A 21,968-nucleotide genomic window follows, 5' to 3' on the forward strand; every position below is an offset into this window, starting at 1 on the left:
TAAAGAATAGATAAGTGATAAAAATCAATGTTTTGAAGAGGGCATTTTAGGAATAAAAAATAAATTCAGAATTCAAAAGTTTCATCCAGCGTCCCCCTATCGTTGAACCAAAACTTCTGAATTTTGGTTCTTAATTCTGAAATTTGAATCGAAACAAACAACAATAGAACTTTTGAAATCTGAATTTTAAAGGTGGACTACCTCCATTCAGACTTCAGAAGTATTACCAAACACACACTTACCTTTTCAACTCCTCCATCTCTCTCTCTTTGGGACACACAGATCTCACGCTTGAACTCGCGTTATTCTCTCTCTCGAACGTCAAAAATAGGTACAAGATCTCTCTCTAAGGAAACCAAGGATTCAATCCTCGCCTTCATAGTCGAAAATCTAAAGAAGTATCCTCTTTTTCTCACACAAACACATAAGTGAGTCTTTGAATGATTATTTTTGCAGTCATGATTTCCTTAAGAGGATACCCCTTTGATTTTAAAATGTGTGCGTGTGTTTCAAACTTCTTCCTTGAGTGAAAGCCATTTTGATTTCAAATGAAATTGCAATCATGGTTGTCTTGAGAGAAGAGAACCTTTTTTTGAAGGATTGATATAATACATAGGTGAATCGAGAGCTGAACCAAACTAAACTAAGGTTGATTTGGTTCTAGGCGATAATCGGTTTGATTCCAATTCTGAATTTGTAGAATCAATCATGTTCGATTTTATTCCAATTTTACCCCTATTGAAACAAATCCAACCACGTGCACCCCTGGAATTTTGTCCTCTTCTTCCAAGTTCCAACACAAACACTATAGGTCCTCGTAATGATCCGACGTAGACGCACGGAATCGTGATTGTGACAGAACCTAAATCTTTTCGTCGCCTTGAAAAAACAAACAAAACTGTTTTTTGGTTCGTCGATGACGTCGAAGCCAACCCAGCACTCTTATATTCTCTTAAGTCCATCGGTCCATCCTCATCGCTAAATCTTCTTGGATCACTTTTGACTCATTAATATTTCTTCGAAATTCGTGGGTTTTTTGTTCTTCATTTTGTTTGATTAATCGATTTTTTTTTTTTTTTCTGTTTGAGAGAGAGAGAGAGAGAGAGAGAGAATGGGAAATACGTCTTCGATGCTCACGCAATACGATATCGAAGAAGTTCAAGAATACTGTAACAACCTCTGTAAGTTCATCTTAATCTATAACTTTTTTATTAAAAAAAGAAAAAAGGGTTTAGATAATTGGTCACTATTGCGGGAATTTAATTCAATTTGTGCGAAATTTCCAGTCTCACAGCAAGAAATCGTGTCGCTGTACCAGAGATTTTGCCAGCTCGATCGCAACGCCAAAGGGTTTATCTCTGCGGATGAGTTCTTATCGGTGCCAGAGTTTGCTGTTAATCTCCTTTCGCAGGTAAAATCTTTTTAGGGTTCTTTGATGGAATAATTATTGGGTATTTTTGCATCTTAGGTGTTTGATTGTTTGTTTGACTCAGTTGTTTTTTGGTTTTAATTTAATTTTACAGAGGCTGCTTAAGATGGTTGATGGTTTGAATTTTAAGGACTTTGTAGCATTCTTGTCGGCTTTCAGTGCTAAAGCAAGCGTTCAACAGAAATTTGAACGTAAGTCTTTTTTTTTACTTCGCTTTAGAATTTCACAAATTTTATAGCAGTATTCATGTTCATGTCTGTAAAACGACCTTTTTTTCTTCTTTAATGTCAAGTTAACCAAGTGATATTAGATTCTAGTTACCCATAACGGATAATCTGATGATCCAAAAACCGTGGAATGGATAAGAAAATGCATTATATGGTGCACCAAGAGATCCATCGTGTCAAAGCAATCAAAGACTTCACGGGCTCTTTCGGAGAGATAGTAGCTATTTACTCTCACAAGGAAACTAGTTGACCTTATTAATGATTTTCCTGTTGAGCTCAATATTATCATCGTGGAGGATGCCAGGGGTTTTCCCTATGATGGGTTGTGAAGTATTTTTTTTATTTTTTTTTGGTTCGTTCTGATTAGGGGTATGCCTTAACCATCGATTACCTTCCAAAACAAAAGAAAAAAGGACCCATAGTGTCAAACCAATCAAAGATGTCATGGGCTCTTTTAGAGAGATGGTAGCTATTTACTCTCACAAGGAAACTACTTGACCTTATTAGTGATTTTCATGTTGAGCTCAATTTTATCATTGTGGAGGATGCTAGGGGTTGTCCCTATGATGGGTTGTGAACTCTTTTTTTTTGTCGGCTTAGTTTCTGATTAGGGGTATACCTTAACTCTCGATTACCTTTCAAAGAAAGAAAGAAAGAAAGAAAGAAAGAAAGAAAAGGACCCATGGTGTCAATGGTGGACTCCCTTATTGTCTATCTTTTAGGTTCCTTAGATTTTAATCACAAAGAAGTAACTACCTAGAGATGTACCTTCATGTAATTTGTTCGGAGAATTTTAGTTTATTTAGTGTTGTTTGGCGGTATGATAACTGTTACTTTTGTTTCTGTGACTCAGTCATCTTCAAAGTATATGACGTAGGCGGTAATGGCAAGGTGACCTTTGGTGACATATTAGAGGTGTTGCGGGATTTGACAGGTTCATTCATGTCTGAGAAGCAAAGAGAGGTATCTTATCAATTTTCTAATTTGAACCAATTTGTTTGAAAGAAGCTTAATGGGAAAATTTGATTCATTTTTTAGTTTTTTTTTTTGTAATAAAATAGAAAATTACCTGTTAATTGAGTTAATGATGCACAAGCAGAACTATTATGAATCAACTGTCATAAGAGGTATTATACGAATAGAACCAGTCATTGAGGGTAGAAAGTAAAGTATCCGGTTGATGTAAATTGTAAGAGATTGTGCGTAGTTGCAATCAGCAAGCAACATCTACTAATACATTGTAAAATCCTTGAGATTATTTTATTCATGTTGATGTTTAAGTAATTATGTGAGGGATTTTTTTTATTTTTTATTTTTTATTTTTGACAAGTACCCATGTCCAGGATTTTCATTAAAGGTTTATCAGTTTGAATCAGATGGTTAAGAGGTGGTGATATGTTACATTTGGCATATGCACAAACTTGGAGGAGATTAAACATTCATAGCTTAGAGTTCTTTGAGAGGAGTTTCTTGCATTCACCAACAGATAAATTGAAGTAAATATTTCACTTATGACACTTCGCTTCGAATCACTTACCTCCTTTTGTGATTGTTCTTTATATAATTATTCCCTGCTGTTTAATGAACTGCTATATTACTTGATCAAATAATATAGATTTCCTAATTTGATACATTATTTATTTTTATTGTGTGTGTGTGTGTGGGTGGGGGTGGGGGTGGGGGGGCTGAAGTTCTGATGGTTGACAGCACACTGGGATAGTATTTTTCTTTTGATATTTGGACCTACAAGGTTGTTTGATAGATATTTCCCTTACGTTTTCGTTATGAAAATTTACAATAATCTAAAGCCACTTGCGCACTTACAGGCGGTTTATTTATTGGGTGGTATTGGAGGAAGTCGACACCATGTCATTTTTATATGATTATTCCTTGGCCTATCACACGGTTTCTCGTATTATGTTTCTCTCCTTAAAAGATATGTAAATCACATGGAATGTAATTCTGGCAAAGTCAAATCCTCAAATCTATGTATCTCAAGATATGTGTATTACCATTTATTTCTAGTGAATAAATTCTTAATAGAGGGTGTATGCAAAGTTAATGAGGACTACTAGTTGAAGGATCTGTTTGGAACAGAAGTTTTTTCCGATCAATAAATGTAGTTATTTCCTTTCTTTTTAGTCATTATGACATTTATTTTAAGGGTCAAGATACGGTGACTCGTGAAGAATGACTCATGGAAAAAGCACATGATCCCAATCGTTTAAAAACGAATTCTAGCAGTAGAGATTTATCCTCGAGATAAGTGTCTCCAAGATATATGTATAAATGTTGGGCATTGGATTTTGTGTTTTTACGGTCAGGATCAGGTGTTTTCTCATGAGTCATTCTTCACAAGTCAATGGATCCCAGCCCTTATTTTAATGCCGTAACGACAATTTTTTAATTGTTTTAATCTATCATCAATGACAAGTGATTATTTATATGCAGCACACATAAAAATTTGTAACATTGTCTTTAGTTTATACATGTGTGTAATATGTTACTTACACTTTAATCACTGTTATACTCTTTTAGCAAGTTTTGAGCCATGTATTGGAAGAAGCTGGTTACACAAGGGAATCTACTTTAGTTTTGGATGACTTCATTAAGGTATTTTACGTTCCATTTTAGAGTTTACAATCAGGTCTCATCAGCACTGTTTGCCACCAACAATTTATCCTCTTATGGATGGGTAAAAACATAGGGATGATTTTAGATTGGTCATACCATAGTTAACTGGAAAAGTATTTTATAAAAGAATAAAATCCGGAATGTACAATAATTGGAGTGAATAATGGTTCTTTGTTTTAAAATAAAATAAAATAAATCTTGCTATTTAGCTCTTTTTTGATATGCGAGCAAGTTAATGGTTCAGATAAAATCATTTTTCCTGAGAAAGAAAATATTCCCAAATCCAACCCTACAAGAAAATGATTTTCTTGTCAGCACGGGGAATTTTATGGTGATTCCCATTGTCAAAATTAAACACCTTCTCTCTTTAATTTTTCCTAGGTGGATTCAAACACCAGCAGCATTTTATGAGGAAATCTATTTTCTGAAGAATTGGTTTTCCTGAGAACATTTTTCTCTACAATCATACACAACTTTGTAAATTTGTGTTCTATTTATTTTTTTCTTTCTTTTTTTGTGAAACTTCATCCAAGAATCACAGACCATAAGAAGTGGAGCATAGGCAAAACAAATAAGTCATTGAACGTAATGCTGGCACTGATATTCATCCTCCTTATCATTCCACCACCTCCATGCCCTCTATTTAGGAGTTAAATGATGTGTGTCAGTCCTGAATTCTACGGCAATCATTCACATTTCACGTTTCGTAGCTTTGAATCCTTGAATAATTTCTATTTTAGTTTTGGGTTGTATTCTTTGTATATCTGTCAATATTTTTATTGTTTGCAACTTTTTTCAGATTCTTGGCAATCCTGGCTTGAAGATGGAGGTAGAAGTACATGTCGACTAATTCAGTGTCGCAGTCTTTCTTGCTTATATTCACAATAGAACCCAGGAGATGAGGCTTTTGTATGACCCTTTCTATCACAACTTCAAATCGAACTTGAAGCACTCTTTGCTTATATTTTTCTTTTATCCCTGATCAATAAATATGCATCGATGTACTGCAATTGTAAATGATCCATCATGTATGTTATCTAGTTCTTTTGCTCAGTAAAATATTTTAGCAATTTTGTATCAGTTGCAAAGATCATTCTTCGAAAAATAAATATACCCCTCCTGGTCACTGATTACAAGCTTCCTATTTGTTGAATCTTCGATAAAAAATTTTTAGAGAAAATTTATGAGAGATTCAATGGCAGTTATGATATATTAAAAAAAAAAAAAATTCCATACAATACCAATATGGATTGCATAGATTATCCCCACGTGTCATACAGATTCGTTACAACAGAAAATTATATAATTAGGATCACATTTATTATATAAATCAGACCCATTCACTTTCATTTGGTACATTCATTCTTGAGAGAAATGGGAAAAAGACGGTCCAAAGGGGAGGTCCTGACCCAGCATGGATCAGTGACTTCTTTGATGGCCTTGCAACAAGCAAGACTAAATTGTACTTTGTGACGGATTAGGAACTCAGTGATCCCTACAGCACACCCTCGTACACTTTTAAGAGGTGCCCAACACCGCTTCAATTCTACTACTTTCGGTGACATCTTGTACCAGCCTTTGTAGGGTGGGTCATCAATCCTCATTGGCCCATCTAACCTGATTCCAACAACTAATGTGCTTGTCAGGGACACGAGGATCATCACCATCATCATCAGCGCCATATCTCTTACTCTATTGATCATGGTTCCAAGATTACCTAGCTGAAGCTTTCTTCCGTCTACTTGTAGCATTTGCTTCAAGGATTGCGAGAATGCTTATTAGTTATGGGAGGTAGGAGTGCTGGGTTCATTATATAGTGTCAATGTTCATGTTGTGGTACTAGTTTGCACAGAAGTTGGTTACTTTGAGCCTATGTATTAGGCACAGAACTAACATCAAATCTCGAATTCAAATATAAGAAGTGACCTAGGGAAGTTAGAACATGGTAGCTCAAAAATAAGGGTACCAATGTGAGTGTGTGGGCACTGAAATCCTTGGTGGAACGGGCGACCTAGAGAAAGCAGAACTGACCCTAACGAATATGCATCATCGTTCTAATGGAATCAACATTTACTTTGAACCAAACATCTCTTGGGGATTTGGGGGGGGGGGGGGGGGGGGGGGGGGGGGGGGGGGTGACCTCTCCTAAGTGATTACTATGCCAAAAACGAAATGAGAGGCAAAAAATCAGGGCAAGATGCTTCATCTACTTGGCCGACGTCAAGTTCATAAACCAAAGATTTAATTCATGCAAGATCCTACTCACATTGCTAAATCCGCAAATTTCAGTCAATTTTTACAAACAATCCATTTGGACTGTTCATTGCAACCTCCTTTCATTGATCTGCAACACAATACCTTGAACCAAACCAAGAGAAAGAGCTACGACTACAAACACTAAATGCCACTTAATTCCATAAATAAGATGCAATACATATGAACTATAACATGAGAAAGAGAAAAAATAAAAATAAAAAGAGTTCCTTCACAATAAGGATGACCAATTTTAGTACTACTCTATGGGGAGACAAGACAACAACCTGAACCCTTCATTCCTACCACAAATTCCCTACCCAAGAAAAAAGAAGAAAAAAAAAAAAAAAAACTAAAGAACCTACAATCACTCGTTTCACTTCCTCTTCTTAGTAGGTGGCTGAGGGACCTCCTCATCCTCGTCGCCATCTTCGTCATCATCATCATCATCATCTTCCCCGTCATCGTCGTCGTCGTCATCGTCATCGTCATCATCGTCATCCTCTTCTTCGCTTCCTCCACCGCCATTGGCCACTACATCATCATCTCCCTCCTCATCGTCATTCTCTTCCTCACCCGAAAAATCATCGTCACCCCCATCATCATCTTGATCACCTGCATCATCATCATCGTCTTCATCATCCTCCGTTTCACTGGCATCCTTGTTTTCGGGATCAGGCCGTTTGATTCTGTGAAGTTCGTCCATAGGAAATCTGCAAAGCAATTATACCAATTATTAATTGAATTTCTTCTCCCCATGCAATAATGCAGAAATCTATACAAGAAAGACTAAAATCCTTCTCACCTCTCATCTGTGTTGGGCCCTAATGGGAACAGATTTGCATCACTAGACTGAGATCCCATCTGAAACAAGGCTTAGATCATGTTGGTGAGAAAATACAAAAGAGGTCATTGTAAAATGTTTTCTTTGTCTTTTAATTCCATTGAATATATAACAATTATAGCCTCTATATAATGAAATGTACTAACAAGGCATATTAATAAGTGCAGGATAAAAATGGCAACAGAAAAAAATGTACAAAGCAACTAAAATCAATAACTCAAGAAAATGGTAGCTAAACCCCCTATCCAACCCTTCAAAGGGTCCTTGGTTTCAATTAGAAACCCTAAGACCAAAATTTCTTCTTCTCGCATGGGGCACATAAAGAAACACTTGATCCAAAATAATTACGTAATCATAATCAATATTTTTGGAACTATTAGGAAAAAGGAAGCATTGGATAACGCTGCATGAGTACACCAAATAACTAGAGATGTATCTCACCAAAATGACAAGTTGAGGTGGAATTAGAATATTATAATTGATTTTATACTTTTGCTTACACCTTAATTAGAAAAGTCTTAACACAATATTCTAACTATACCAGAACTTGTCATAATATGATGAGATACACAGTAGTGATTCAGTGTATCTCATGCAACTTTATATGTTGCTCCTCTTTGCTCCAATAGAAACCATATCCCCAAAGAATGGGATTAACTGAATGGATCTAGTTCCTCCATTCAATTCTTTCAAAAAGCCAAATTGGGCTCCACTACAGCACATAACATCTGGGGAACACCCAAGAATAGTACACAAATAAATGATATAGCCAGCACAAAGAGCATAGAAGAATCGCTAAAAGATCTAAAATCAAGATCTTTCAAGCTCAGAGAAGATTCGCAACTATTCTAAATAAAATATATTATAGGCTGAAGTACACTAAATAAATAAACTCTAACCCCACCCACCCCTCATAAAAAAAAAGAAAATAATGGCTGCAACATATTTGTTTCCTCGCACGTAGCAACCTCGACTATTAAATTCATACAAAATCAAGCTAAACCCATCTTAAATATTACATCCAAATAGAACCCCTTCCATCGAAACTTCAAAATGAGAGATGTAAATTGTACAACAATTCACTTTTCAATGTAAGATGTCATACACTAGGTGTTCCACCACCATATTGGGGGTAACATAGCTTACATCCAAAATTGAAGCATGACACATCTGAAATACCCTATTCTGATTAAATATCATCATCATCAAAGCCTTATACCAAATATTTGGATCTCTACATGAAAAACTTGTCTGTGAGGGACCCAACTTAGTAAACGTTCTAAAACCGATAGAAGACTGTTACATCAGTTCCAGCAATATCCCAACTTTGCACTCCAAATTTAAACCATAGTTTTAGAAACATTGCAAAGTAAAAAATTCTACAGTAGAAAATGAAACCTATGTACCAGAATAGTCCATTTAAAGAATTCCATCAGCAAGAGGGGAACCCTAGTTTCCCCCAAACTCTTAAATCTAGAGAAAATTCTTTCAAACAAAATTAAAAATAAAAAAAAAAATCATAACAAACACACCTCTACAAATAAACAAAAAACCCCGGAAGCTTAAGAAAATAAACAGGGCTCAAATTCCAGTAGCTGAAACAAAACCCTAGCTTTCAAAATGTAGTCAAGCAAGATAAACAATTTCTTCAGGAATCCCTTAAAAAAATAGCCCTAAAATCCCAAACCCAAATCATAAAGATGACAACTTTACAACAAAAACACATGAACAGACAACAACATCAGAAAAACAGAGTGTGTAGAAAGCTATACCGCTAAGAGGATCCAAACCAGAGATTTCCCAGCAACCAAAGCCGTCTCCACAACCACAGCTTCCACTGTAGAGTTAACCATCCCTTCCAAAGCAATAATATCAGAGCAAAAACTCCCAATCTCCATTGAACCAGAACCCATTCTTAAAAAAAACAAAACAAAAACAGAGAGAAAGAGAAGCAAAAAAAAAAAAGGCCCACAAAGAACGGAGGAAGAAAGCAAAAGAGAAAGACTAACAGATGTAAGAAAACAGTAGATTCAGAGCTTCCATGGGAGAGAGGGGGAGAGAGAGAGAGAGAGAGAGTTAAAAAAACGAATTAATTGAGGGGGTAAACGAGTGAACTCGAATTAGGGTTCTTTTGGTAAAAAAATATTAGGGTTTTGGACCTTTCGCTATTAGGAAGCTCTGAACACACTTTAGGGTTTTGTTATCTCCATTGAATTTTACATCTTTACCCTTGTATGTTGTGAGATTAGTTGACTTCTCAAACTCAGGCGAGTCATTTCTTCTCAGACGAGCCATACCCTCCCTTGTCCGATTTAAATAGATTTGTTTAATAAGTAATTTTGGATAAATATTTATTAAGACTTTTGTAATAAACTTGCCTATTAGATGCTAAACGAACAGTTATATTTAATTATTAAAAATCAATTACACTAATTATATGAAATTTCATCAAAATCAACTCTTTCAATTGAGTTTTAAAATCTCGGTCGAGGTTTTCAAATCTCACCAAGTCAACTATAAAGCGATATATCTCCTTTACATTTTAAAATCATGGGTAGTGTTGATATATTCAAAGAAAATCTATGAATTTTTTATTTATGTCGTTGTTGTTTTACTAGTAAGAACTTAATAACAAATATAAGTGATGATACCATAGACTTGGGTTCAATTCTTGCTAACACCGAGTTATTTATCTCATTAAAAATAGTTTTATCAGTCAAAAATATAAAATAAGAGTCGTGGTAAAGTAACCTGAGATTGTATCTCGTATTGCACGTCCAAATGTGAAAGTGTTTAGAAATTTTTTACTCGTATCTCAATGAAAAGCATTTATGGTTCCTACACACTTTATCGTGAGGATGTGCAATAGAGGTACAATCTTGAGGTCACTTTAGTACTATTTATAAAATAATAATAATAATGATAAAACTTAATCTAATGAAAAGCATCCAATCTTTCTTGAAAGAACAGTTCTATTCGCACCCACCATTTATGCTCAATGCACTCACTTACTTCTACATATCCCGTTTAACTTTCAAATACATACGATGGGTGCAAATAGCATGAGTCTTCCTGAAATCCCATTATCAAAATATTGGAATTTATCTCTCAAGAGAGGAAGCTTGCTTTATTGTTGATCACAGTGTCTTATGATGATGGATGAGAGAGACAATATGAGGTGAAGGTCTTTTTACTCGTTAAAATTTTTTAAAATATTAAAATAATATTTTATTTTATCTTTTTATATAAGCAAAAGATTTTATTAGAGAAGCAAGGTCGAACGAGATGACCAATCAAGCTCAATCGATACAAAAATACCAACTAAAATTAATACAACACACCCTTTCCCAGTTTCCTAAGAAATCTTCAAAGAACATTCCCTTGAGCTCTTTACAATTTGTAGCCTAAAAAAATTCAAACCCAAGATGAAAACAAATATTATGGAATATTAATGTTTTACACTTTATTATTATTATTAATAGATTTTTTTTTTATACATCAATAAATTTAACTAAGGATATTTTTATAATTTTAGAAACATTTAAGATGGAATTTGATCCGCAATACTCAAATTCTCTCATTATAATAATACATATTGGTGACAATCATGAATATTAGATAAAGAGGAATAATGTAGTAATGGCTAAAAATCAAAGGTTCCTAAGATTAGCAAATTAATTATATTTGCCAAGCTATTGATATAAGTACATGGAAATGCAACCAAGATATGGACATGATGATGAAAAAATATAAGTTTGACAAAGGATGATTGTGCATGACATAGGAAAAATGTTTATGATAAAAGATGTGTCGTATTCCTATATATAAAAAAATATATGTAAGATGTTTTAGAAATATTACCGACTCCAAATAAGAAATGATTACTTACTGCCCCTTAACACGTGTTTTATTCATTTAGATATACTTCTTATGCTACATGGATTAATTTGAAATACAATGTAACCCCAAGGGGTTGGCCCAACGAAAATTTCAAAACCGATAAACAGATAATGTCCATAGGTCGTGAGTTCAATACTCAATACGAGCATTAATTCCTCAGAAACCACCTGTGAGGGTACACCCTCACTTGTGTGGGCATTGCATATGCCTCGGGAGTAGTCTTTGGACAAAATCATGATCTATAAACTGGGCAACCTTGATCCGATGTCTCCAAAGATGCACGATTATCAAAAACAAAAATCCATCGTAAATTGGTTAATGAAATACTTTGTTGCGTCCCTCAAAAATTTTATTTCTTAATAGTGTTTTGAAAATGACACTCATGAATATTTGTCATTTTTTACTTATATTATTTTCCAAATAATGTGTTTTTTTTAGGAATTAAGTATTACAACATTGACTAAAGATATTATGCAAGATAGAGTTGATTGACGACACACTGAAAAGGATATAGATTGAAGAAATACAATATATTATAAGTTTGGGTTATTGTCGGCATCAAATTCATATTAGTTATTTTTTCTTTCTTAAATTTTAAAATTACCCCCAATTTTCACATTTGACCTTACTATTATCAAGGCCATTTTCGTCAAAATGGATTAAATTACAATCCCAAACACTTTAGTTAATTTTCTAAATTATAGCAATATCCTTTTATTATATTATTTACAAAGTCATCTTAGGTAATATTTTAAATTATAAAAGATTCTTTGTAATATATTGAATGATAAAATATAATATAAAATTAGATTATCAATTTAAATTTTAAAATAATAATAATAAAAAAATCAATCATGCATAAATCCTAAGTTTTGTGATATAAGTGTTTGCACATGCCACCTAGCAGTTATCATAACATGTGAAGGTTGAACATTCTTTTTTTTTATGCTAATTCAATATTATTTAACCTTGTATTATTACATTAAATTTAATAATCGAATATCATCATGTGAGGGATATTGCCAATGCCAAACTTTTTTAAGTTTTTTTTTTCTTTAATTTGAAAAATGCCTTTACATTACATTATAGAGTCATGATAATATAACTCGCTAGGTGACATACTCAAATGATTCCATGACGTGGACAAGTTCGAGAATCGTAAATATGCATGTCTCAAGATACATGATTCCATCGAGATACACTTTTTATGAGGAAGTGCAATCGTGTATCTCGAGAACTTCAGATCCACGATACCCGAACATGTCACGTCATGGAGTCATTTGAGTATGCCATCTGACAAGTCATATTATCACGACTCTTCACACTAAGATAGTATTAGTATCGATCAAGATGGATACAAAACATTCAATGTTTTGAGAATATATTGGTTATGTATCGATCGATACCGTAATGAATTTTTCATCAATCAAAACATTTAATTGATATTTTAAAGCATGATAGATATAATTAGTTTTAAAGATTGTTTTAGAAGTTTTATGTAGATATGTTAATATTGTAATGTGAGCCATTTAATGTAATTTAAATGTATTTGTATTCTCATAATTAAAAATTAATTAACGTGGATTTGACGTGAACAATACTCCCCAGTAGCATACTCAAATGATTTCATGACGTGACAAGTTCCGGTACCATAGATCTGAACGCCTCGAGATACTTTCACTTCATCATAGAAAAAAAGTGTGTCCCAAGGGAACCTTGTATCCTGAGGCGTACAAATCTACGGTTCCCAAATGTCGAATCAGTTAGAACCGGCTGAGATAACCCGAATCGAACGAGTGTAATCAAATCGTCCGGTTCAAACCTGACTCAGCACTACCGATCCAATCCCAGTTCACAAATCCAGTTCTTATTTCTTAAACCATGGCTACAGATAAACCCTACAAAATCAAAGATCGAAGCTTTAACGATTTTCCCCAAAACCTTCCCTTCTTTCAGCGGAAGAGGGACGAATGATGCTGGGTTTTGTCTCCACTTCGAATGCTTCACACCTTGCTTACAATCGTGGAGCTTCCGCTGTTCATCTCTGCAACTCTCACAGAACCAACCATCGCTCTCAACAAGTTAGAAAAACCCAAAACCCTTTATTTTGTTCTACTTTCTACAATCGACACAACGAAAAAAATTACATTTTTTTATTTTATTTTTTCTTCTTTGTTTCAGACTTCAATCTTGTTCTTTCGCATTCCTTCGTCGTATCAGTCTAACATCAGTTCAATTAAAGCGATGGCTGAGGTGGAGACATTAACGGGAACGAAAATGGAGTCTAACTCTTTTGGGTCTGGTAGTTTTCTAATTTTCCTGGACTGAAGATTTTGAATCACATTTGTTTCTTGTTTAATGATTTTATGATTTTGATTTCTAAGATGAGATTGATAGTTTGATTTTTAGTTCATAATTTTGAAAAAGGCGTGATTTTTTTTTTTTTTTTTTACTGATTTAAGGAACAGTTTGGATGCATTCTAGTAAATTAGATATTATTTTTGGTGCAATTTGGTGGCATGTTTTTATGACTTTTTTTTCTAACATCAGTTAAAAAACAATTGTTGTTTTGTTATTTTGTAGATTATAGATTAGTAGATGATTTAATCACTAAATCTTATTTTATATTAATAATCGCCCAAACATTTAAAATTTTAAAAATTGTTTATACATACATACAAAAAAGAAACCAAAATCAACAAACCAATTGACTCAACTGAGTTTTTCAAAAAACATACAAATCAACTCGGTTTAAATTGGCAGTGGTGAATTAACTTCGAATTTACCATTTCTTTTGTGAGCTGTTTTCTTTACTTCTTATTAAAATCGTCACAATTCATTTGATAATTGATTTTATTGGTAGGTAACAAGCAAGCACTGATATCATTATCAGACAAGCATGATTTGGCTTTCCTTGGCAGTGGTCTTCAAAGCTTAGGGTAAACTCGTGCACCTTGAATGTTTGTACCTTACATAAGGTTGTTTAGATAATTGCATAATGATCTTTCCCTAGAAAATCAGGTTATAACGTAATGGGTGTCGTGTATTTTATTTATTTTTTCATTCTGTAATAGCATTCAGTTCTATCTAACAAATAGTGTAATTGCAGAAGTTCCTTATAAAGGTTGAGATTATAATTATGCGTAGGTTTGGGCACCAGTTTTTGTGTTATTTATTTAGCTAGAACTCATCTTGGAGCTGTCTAACATGTATGACACATTGTTGGTGTTAAGACATAGATCTGAAGTCCTTGATTCGTTGATTTTGACAATCCCACCTCGCCTGCAGTTCTACACGTCTGCGCTTTTAAACCAATCACTTAAGAGACATATTTCAAATAAGTGTAATGCATATTAATTTGTATTGTAGAAATTTTCTATAGGAAAAAACATTACAAGTATTTGATAAATTAAGTTTTTGTCTTGGCATGTGTGGTGGTGTTAAGACACGCATTTGAAGTGCCTGTTGATTTTGATTAACCTGTCTCTCTGTCTTAATAACTAAACATATTAAGACATCTTTGAAACAAGTGTAATGCATACAACTTTATAAATATTCTACAGTAAAATAATACAAAAGTAAATAAATAATTAGGTGACAATTAAATATTTGATATGTCTGAAGAAGAATGGTTGCTTTTGTCTTTATGGGATCTTCCCACATGGGAATTTATTCAAGAAATCGAGCTTACTTGTTACTTAGACATTGGGTTTATCATGTTAACAGGCAATTGTGTCCCTTCACATGCAACTGCATTCCCATTATTTTTTCTTCTAATTTATTACTTTGTGGCTGGCTATGGTGCATCTGAACATAATGTTGGCTTCTTTCGTAATATGTAGATATACTATCGTTTCCACTGGAGGAACAGCATCTGCTTTGGAACAAGCTGGAATCTCTGTGACCAAAGTAGAACAACTTACTTGTTTTCCAGAAATGGTAAGTTGGGTCTTACATCTATCTGTTGGGTTTACATCTGTTACTATTGATTTGAGTTGCTTTGTCCTATTCCCATTTGTTTATTCTCATCCATTTTGAATCATTTTAGATTCTAACTGTGCAGAATTTAAGATGAATTTAAATTTTAGTATCTTGGTTCGATATTTGAAAATATGACCAACACACCTTTTGGAGTCGATATAGAACCCACTCTAAAATTATGTATGTGCTGAGTTTAGTCCCACATCGTACACTCATTGCCTTGTCTCTCTCCTTATAAGCTTTTGGGCCTATCCACTCATTGCCAATTGGTTTTGAGTTGGACCCTCAAACTTATCATGGTATCAGAGCGGGCCTTTCTTTCCTCTATGTCACCCAGTTCATATCTCCACGTCCTTTGGCCCAGTCCAGCCCACAAGCGCGGGGGCGTATTGAGTTTAGTCCCACATCGGACACTCATTGCCTTGTCTCTCTCCTTATAAGTTTCTCGGCCTCTCCAGTCATTGCCAATTGGTTTTGAGTTGGATCAGTCTGACCCTAACACGAAATGATAATCCACACAGTTAAATGACATTGTGATATGTCATTGTTTTTAGGCTCCTGCCTTAACTAGTTCTCTCTATTGCCCACTGAAAGAGTGAAAGTTATGTATTTCTTTGTAGGAAATTATTAGATGTTCATTATAATATTTTTTTAATTGGAAAATTGTGAAATAATGCATTTTTTGAGGATATTATGGAATGCCATGTTATTTTTTTTTTTGCTATCAATTCATTATCTTTAACTAAAAGTTGTTTTTGATAATGAAGAAAAAAGTTTCCTAGTTTATATCTCCATGATTTATTAATTAGGGAGTTAGTATTTTTGTTTTGTTTTGTTTTTTTTTTTTTTTTAATTTTACAGCTTGATGGTCGTGTAAAAACTTTACATCCTAATATACATGGGGGCATTCTTGCTAGACGAGACCAAAAGCATCACATGGAAGCTCTAAATAAGCATGGAATTGGTCAGTTCTACTTTACAACTCCTAGCTATCTTTGTTTTGTTGTAGAATTTTTTTAAAGGTAAATTGTTGACGGTCTTTATTCTGCTAAATCTCTTGATATAGTTTTTCTTCCTTGACATTTTTTCTCTGCAGGAACTTTTGATATAGTAGTGGTGAACTTATATCCTTTTTATGATAAAGTTAGTTCAACCAGCAGAATTACATTTGAAGATGGAATTGAGAACATTGATATTGGTGGCCCTGCCATGATCAGAGCTGCTGCAAAGGTTAGTATTTCAGAGGAAACACCACTGCAAACTACTGATGTAGCATATAAATGAGCAACCCAGTTCTATGATTTTAACACCCTATTAATGGATCATTTATTGAAACCCAATTAATCTGGGTTTAAGCCCATTCGATGGGCCTAGATCAATGAGCTTCACAAAGTGCACAATATCGTGCAAATATAGCACTATAGTAAACATCTTATCATTATAAGGGTTTTGATTTTAATTACTTATTGATTTTACCGATATTTTAATTTAATTCTCATGGACTTTCAACAGAACCACAAGGACGTACTGGTTGTAGTCGACTCAAGTGATTATTCTGCACTCCTCGAATATCTAAAAGGAAGCCAGGATGATCAAAACTTCCGCAGGAAACTTGCTTGGAAAGCTTTTCAACATGTTGCTTCTTATGATTCAGCAGTTTCAGAGTGGCTGTGGAAGCAGACAGCGGGAGGTAGTATTGTATACTTCATCTATCTCTAGTTATAGCGTAATTTGTCTTAATTTTCTCACTACTCACTAGTATGTTGATATGGCTCCTTGTCAGAAGACAAGTTTCCTCCCAGCTTAACAGTGCCTCTCTCACTCAAGAGTTCTCTTCGCTATGGTGAAAATCCTCATCAAAAGGCTGCATTTTACGTAGACAAGAGCCTTTCTGAGGTTAATGCTGGAGGTATTGCAACTGCTATACAGCATCATGGAAAGGTGAGAAAAAGAATTTTAATGTTTCTATGGATTTAATCCCCCCACTCCCCAAAATATATATATTTATATATATGTAAAAACAAACATTTTTCAAAATATGGATTAGAAGTTTCGGATTGAGCTGATTTTTTGTGAGGATGATCTTTATGATGATAAGATTATCCTCACAAAAAATCAGCTCAATCTGAAACTTTTAAATCCATCAAAAGTGATTTACAAATTATTGGTAAAAAATCGACGGTCCACATTCTAAATCACTTTTGATGAGGTTAGAAGGTTCAGATTGGGCTGCTTTTTTGTGAGGATGATCTTCTCATCATAGAGATTATCCTCACAAAAAATCAGCTCAATCCAAAACTTTTAACCCATATTTTGAAAAATGATTGTTTTTACTTATGTCCCTTGAATGCTCCCCATATGTATATACATCTGTGTGTGTGTGTGTGTGTGTGTGTGTAATTATAATAATAATAATTGGTATTTTATTCATAGTTTTCAATATCTTTATGACTAGAGATGTAATTTTCATGTGATTGATTTGTATGGTTTAGGCTTTGTTATTCAAGAAACTTTTGTTTTATATCTGGTGTCCCCATATCCAAATAATTATTGCAGAGAAGTGATTCTCATGAGTTTTGGAAGTGAGAGATAGTAGGAAGCTTCTGTTTCAAGCCCTGTATGGAGGCTTAGAAAATTGTTTCTTAAAGAATATTTCCTTTAAAAGAAGTTCCGCTGTTCTCAAAAAGTTCCTTCACCTAGATTCATGTCCCTTATTGACATTCTCGGAAAACCCTAATAATTGACATCTTCCCAACATCTTGGAAGACACCTCCTCATCTGCATCTTTAATGTCCTCTTATTATATTATTTCCTATTTATGCATTATGGCTGTTCTAAGCTACTAATGATTGGTATCTATTTATATCTACCTTTTTTTTCTTCTTTTTGCAGGAGATGTCTTATAATAACTATTTAGATGCAGATGCAGCTTGGAACTGCGTATCAGAATTTAAAAACCCTACATGTGTGATTGTGAAGCATACAAATCCCTGTGGTGTAGCATCACGGGACAATATCCTCGAAGCATATAGGCTAGCTGTGAAAGCAGATCCAGTGAGTGCATTTGGTGGGATAGTAGCCTTCAACATAGAAGTTGACGAGGTAAGTTATTTAAAGAAAAGGAAGCAAAGTTGCACCTTCTTTAGACTTCATTTTTTCCCTTATTGAGTAGACATTCTTTTGCATTCAAAGGCTCTTGCAAAGGATATCAGAGAGTTCAGAAGCCCAACTGATGGTGAAACACGGATGTTTTATGAGATAGTGGTTGCACCCAAATATTCGAAAAAGGGTCTTGAGATCCTTCGTGGAAAGTCGAAAACTTTGCGGATACTTGAAGCAAGCAAGAATGAGAACGGAAAACTCTCGCTTAGACAAGTTGGTGGGGGATGGTTGGCTCAAGAATCGGATGATTTAACCCCACAAGATATCAAATTTAATTTAGTCTCTGAAAAAAACCCACAAGAGAATGAGCTGCATGATGCAGAGTTTGCTTGGCTGTGTGTTAAGCATGTCAAGAGCAATGCCATTGTAATTGCGAAGGTTAGTATAATTCTGATTTTTTTTTGAAGTACAAACTGTTATTTATAATGAGTTGGTCAACCCCAAACATTTGTGGCTTTGAGTACAGAGATTGTTGGAGTAATATCTGATCTCTATGTTTGTGCAGGATAATTGCATGTTAGGAATGGGGAGTGGGCAACCAAACCGTCTAGAGAGTCTAAGGATAGCGTTTAAAAAAGCAGGAGAAGAGGCTAAAGGAGCAGCTTTGGCCAGTGATGCCTTCTTCCCATTTGGTAAGGGTTCAATTCTCATAGGAGCTAGAATAAAATGTATATAATCCCAATGCATCTTCTACCTTTACAAAATCTTAAAGATCTAAAGTTAGTGCGTCACCCTCTGGAATGTTCCAAATGACCCAAAAGCTGCACCAAAATGGATAGTGAGGTGGTTTTTCATTTGATGCTTTCCCATCCAATTTGCACTAGCAATTAGAATATTCCAGATTGATGACAACCGTTCAAATGTGCCATATTGTAAGCATCCATGTCACATTGCAAGGGTCTCTTACATCTTTTTTTTTTTTTTTTTTTGTGCTAAATATATGGTCTCATATATCTACATATACATGTTAGGTCATGTTCAAGGGCCAATGTGTTTTGTCCTAAATGGGTTAGAAGTTTCATAATGGGCTGATTTTTGGTGAGGATGATCTGTGGTGAGGAGATTATCCTCGCTAAAAATCAGCCCATTCCGAAACTTCTAACCCATGTAGGACAAAACATGTAGGCAAAAAAGTTGGCCCTTGAACATGACCCATACATGTGTTTTCTTATAATTCAAGTGTGTTCGTATCCACTTAAACTACCTCAATCCATGTTCTTTTTGGCCATCTTCTCGTTCTTTTAGAACTTCAACTCACATCCGTTATTGAACATGAGCAAATATATAAGCAGTACTGTTTCTGAATCAGACACGTGTCCATCTGTTATTTTGGCAGCTTGGAATGACGCGGTGGAAGAAGCATGCAAGAATGGGATTGGAGCTATTGCAGAGCCTGGTGGGAGCATCAGAGATGGGGATGCCGTGGATTGCTGCAACAAGTATGGTGTCTCTCTCCTCTTCACCAATGTAAGGCACTTCAAGCACTAATTACAATCCAAACTACAGTTTCAATTGTGTCTTGGATCCTCTTGTCTTGAATGATACAATGGGAGAAGTGTTCTGAAAGGCGGCCAGACGTGGAAGTGTTAACATTGTTGATTATAGAGAATGTGGTAATTTATGGCTTATATTGTCCCGAGCCATGTATTCTGAAAAATCGTGGGATCTGACAAAAGTGAAGATCTTAGTATTTAAGTCAGATTTATCATGACTGATGTTTGGAGGTTTTAATTTTATTTTTGGTGTTGCTGTTCAATAAATGTAATCCATGTATGCACCGTATCAGATAATAGCCCTAAACAGATTTTAATGTTTGGTTTTTTTGGGTTTAATATATTAACAGCACTGATAGTAGTCGTTTACTTCTAGGGATCTGTTTTTTTGAAAACCCTATTTGTCTTTCCATTTCTGCCGTATGTTGGGTGTCATGCATCAATCTGTCTAGGATTATACTTCTCCATCCAATCATCAATGTGGATGATTGCAATGGAGCTTAATTATTTTTATTTGTATTTAAAAAAAAAATCATATTCAGCGATGGTCACATTTTAAATTGACCCTTTTAAAATCCATGGTTCTAACCACCACACCCTAATTACCATCAGGCGCATTGTCCTTAAATTTTCTAAAAATATACAATATTCCATCTCTATTAATTTCTTTTATTTATTTTTGCAATTTCCTTTGTTTCAATAGGCTGTATGGTTTAAGATTAAAAAAAAGTTTTTAATGACACAACTGCATAGTGTTAAATTCAGTAAATGAAGACACTTTCTTCTAATCATGAGCCAAGAGAATAAACTGGTATCTCAACATCACTAGCATGTACAATCATGGCTTTAGTTGAAGAAACCGAGTTGTCTCAAACGAGAGGAGTTTTTATTCCTTTATTGGACTTGTCTTCCTCAACCTCTGTCAATTTGACAGAGTTACGTTATTTTACTTTTTGTTAATTTGACTTTGTTACTTTATTTTACTTTTTGATTTGTATTGTTTTTCAAACCATCTGTTTCTCACATTCTTATTCTCTTCTGCATCCCACCACATCTTAGCATCATCATCATCGTTTTCCCCTCTTAGCATGTTGCATTCCTACTAAGATTGGATCACAAAAATAATAAAAAATAAGAAAAAAGATTAAGATTGATCTCGTTCAAGGGAGATCGGACCTCCTAAGCCACCAATTCGAGATGGTGAATCTCCAATTCAATTAAGGACTAAATATCTTTTCTTTCTGTCCCTTTCATTAATCTCACAATAAAAGAGAAAAACTACCTTAACTATTCACTTATCCAAACTACTCACTCTCCCATTCATTCAAAGAACTATCGCAAAATCATAACTCCTACACAATTCGTAACTATCTTTACGCATTACATACCTATTACCTAAGACTCCCTAACTAATTGAAATTCTAAAACAATTAAAATAAAATACATCAAAATGTATCAAATCTTGATACAAGAGAATAATTTCTAGACACATAACATTCTCTACCCCTTGTAAAAAATCTTGTCCTCAAGGTTTCAATTTAGAAAGTATTACCTCCCCCTTCATCTTCAATTTCATCTCCATCATCTCGTCCGTCAGTTTCGCCCATTTCCTCTGGTCAATTTCCCTCTAAAAGGAAAAGTTTTTGAACTTTACATTTATGGCATTGGGAGAATTTCTCATCGCAATTATAACATAACTCGCAGTCTCTACGTTCTTTCATCTCTATAGGTGAGAGTCGTTTGAGAGAAACTGATAATGATTTTCCTAATGGAACGATTGTGTTAGTGTCGTTTGTAGGGTTGTTCAGCCGCCTTCAAGCCAATATTTTTTCTTCTTGCATGCAAGCGAGGCCGATCACATCAGTGAGTGTTGTTGGTTTCAACATTTGAACACTCAAACGAATTTCTTTCTTCAGTCCTCCCACAAAACAGCTCACTATGAAGGACTCATTAAGACCTTCAGTTATGTTTGCTAACTCTTCAAACTGAGTTTGATATTACTCCACCGAAGACGTTTGTCGCAGTTTAGACAGTATAGCCGTTGG

General features: G+C 34.5%; 3 protein-coding genes across 4 annotated transcripts; 2 read left to right on the forward strand and 1 right to left on the reverse strand.

The window, feature by feature from the left end:
• Window positions 1-667: 667 nt before the first annotated feature.
• Window positions 668-5,370, forward strand: LOC147397290 (uncharacterized). Its single transcript, XM_086452833.1, has 6 exons — window positions 668-1,181; window positions 1,287-1,411; window positions 1,524-1,620; window positions 2,510-2,619; window positions 4,195-4,269; window positions 5,090-5,370. The coding sequence occupies exons 1-6, from the start codon at window positions 1,112-1,114 to the stop codon at window positions 5,138-5,140; spliced, it is 528 nt and encodes a 175-aa protein (XP_086308959.1). The 5' UTR covers window positions 668-1,111; the 3' UTR covers window positions 5,141-5,370.
• Window positions 5,371-6,673: 1,303 nt separating this feature from the next.
• Window positions 6,674-9,516, reverse strand: LOC147397291 (uncharacterized). The gene is made up of 3 exons (XM_086452834.1): window positions 9,160-9,516; window positions 7,349-7,407; window positions 6,674-7,256 (listed from the first exon to the last, which is right to left on the reverse strand). The coding sequence occupies exons 1-3, from the start codon at window positions 9,298-9,300 to the stop codon at window positions 6,920-6,922; spliced, it is 537 nt and encodes a 178-aa protein (XP_086308960.1). The 5' UTR covers window positions 9,301-9,516; the 3' UTR covers window positions 6,674-6,919.
• Window positions 9,517-13,169: 3,653 nt separating this feature from the next.
• On the forward strand, window positions 13,170-20,298 carry LOC147397292 (AICARFT/IMPCHase bienzyme family protein). 2 transcript variants are annotated; one of them, XM_086452838.1, is made up of 12 exons: window positions 13,170-13,368; window positions 13,469-13,589; window positions 14,151-14,226; window positions 15,130-15,226; window positions 16,130-16,232; window positions 16,365-16,498; window positions 16,781-16,958; window positions 17,055-17,209; window positions 18,161-18,370; window positions 18,461-18,808; window positions 18,936-19,062; window positions 19,767-20,298. In XM_086452838.1, exons 1-12 carry the CDS (start codon window positions 13,258-13,260, stop codon window positions 19,916-19,918), a joined length of 1,812 nt encoding a protein of 603 aa, XP_086308964.1. In that variant the 5' UTR covers window positions 13,170-13,257; the 3' UTR covers window positions 19,919-20,298. The 2 variants fall into 2 exon arrangements, with proteins under 2 accessions (XP_086308964.1, XP_086308963.1); XM_086452837.1 differs by having other exon boundaries at window positions 13,171-13,368; window positions 17,052-17,209.
• The last annotated feature ends 1,670 nt before the right edge of the window (window positions 20,299-21,968 follow it).

This window comes from Akebia trifoliata, chromosome 8, assembly GCF_017979445.1.
Source record: "Akebia trifoliata isolate Shusen 1 chromosome 8, ASM1797944v1, whole genome shotgun sequence".
In the NCBI taxonomy this organism is placed as follows: domain Eukaryota; kingdom Viridiplantae; phylum Streptophyta; class Magnoliopsida; order Ranunculales; family Lardizabalaceae; genus Akebia; species Akebia trifoliata.

Excerpts from the sequence above, each read along its gene's own strand:
- LOC147397291 (XM_086452834.1), bottom strand. The coding sequence starts at position 9,300 with ATGGGTTCTGGTTCAATGGAGATTGGGAGTTTTTGCTCTGATATTATT. Across the intron at positions 7,408-9,159 it reads TGGTTTGGATCCTCTTAGCG|ATGGGATCTCAGTCTAGTGA; the intron begins GTATAGCTTTCT and ends GCCTTGTTTCAG. Across the intron at positions 7,257-7,348 it reads GGGCCCAACACAGATGAGAG|ATTTCCTATGGACGAACTTC; the intron begins GTGAGAAGGATT and ends ATTGCTTTGCAG.
- LOC147397290 (XM_086452833.1), top strand. The coding sequence starts at position 1,112 with ATGGGAAATACGTCTTCGATGCTCACGCAATACGATATCGAAGAAGTT. Across the intron at positions 1,621-2,509 it reads CGTTCAACAGAAATTTGAAC|TCATCTTCAAAGTATATGAC; the intron begins GTAAGTCTTTTT and ends TCTGTGACTCAG. Across the intron at positions 4,270-5,089 it reads TTTTGGATGACTTCATTAAG|ATTCTTGGCAATCCTGGCTT; the intron begins GTATTTTACGTT and ends AACTTTTTTCAG.
- LOC147397292 (XM_086452837.1), top strand. The coding sequence starts at position 13,258 with ATGATGCTGGGTTTTGTCTCCACTTCGAATGCTTCACACCTTGCTTAC. Across the intron at positions 17,210-18,160 it reads CTATACAGCATCATGGAAAG|GAGATGTCTTATAATAACTA; the intron begins GTGAGAAAAAGA and ends TTCTTTTTGCAG. Across the intron at positions 18,371-18,460 it reads TCAACATAGAAGTTGACGAG|GCTCTTGCAAAGGATATCAG; the intron begins GTAAGTTATTTA and ends TTGCATTCAAAG.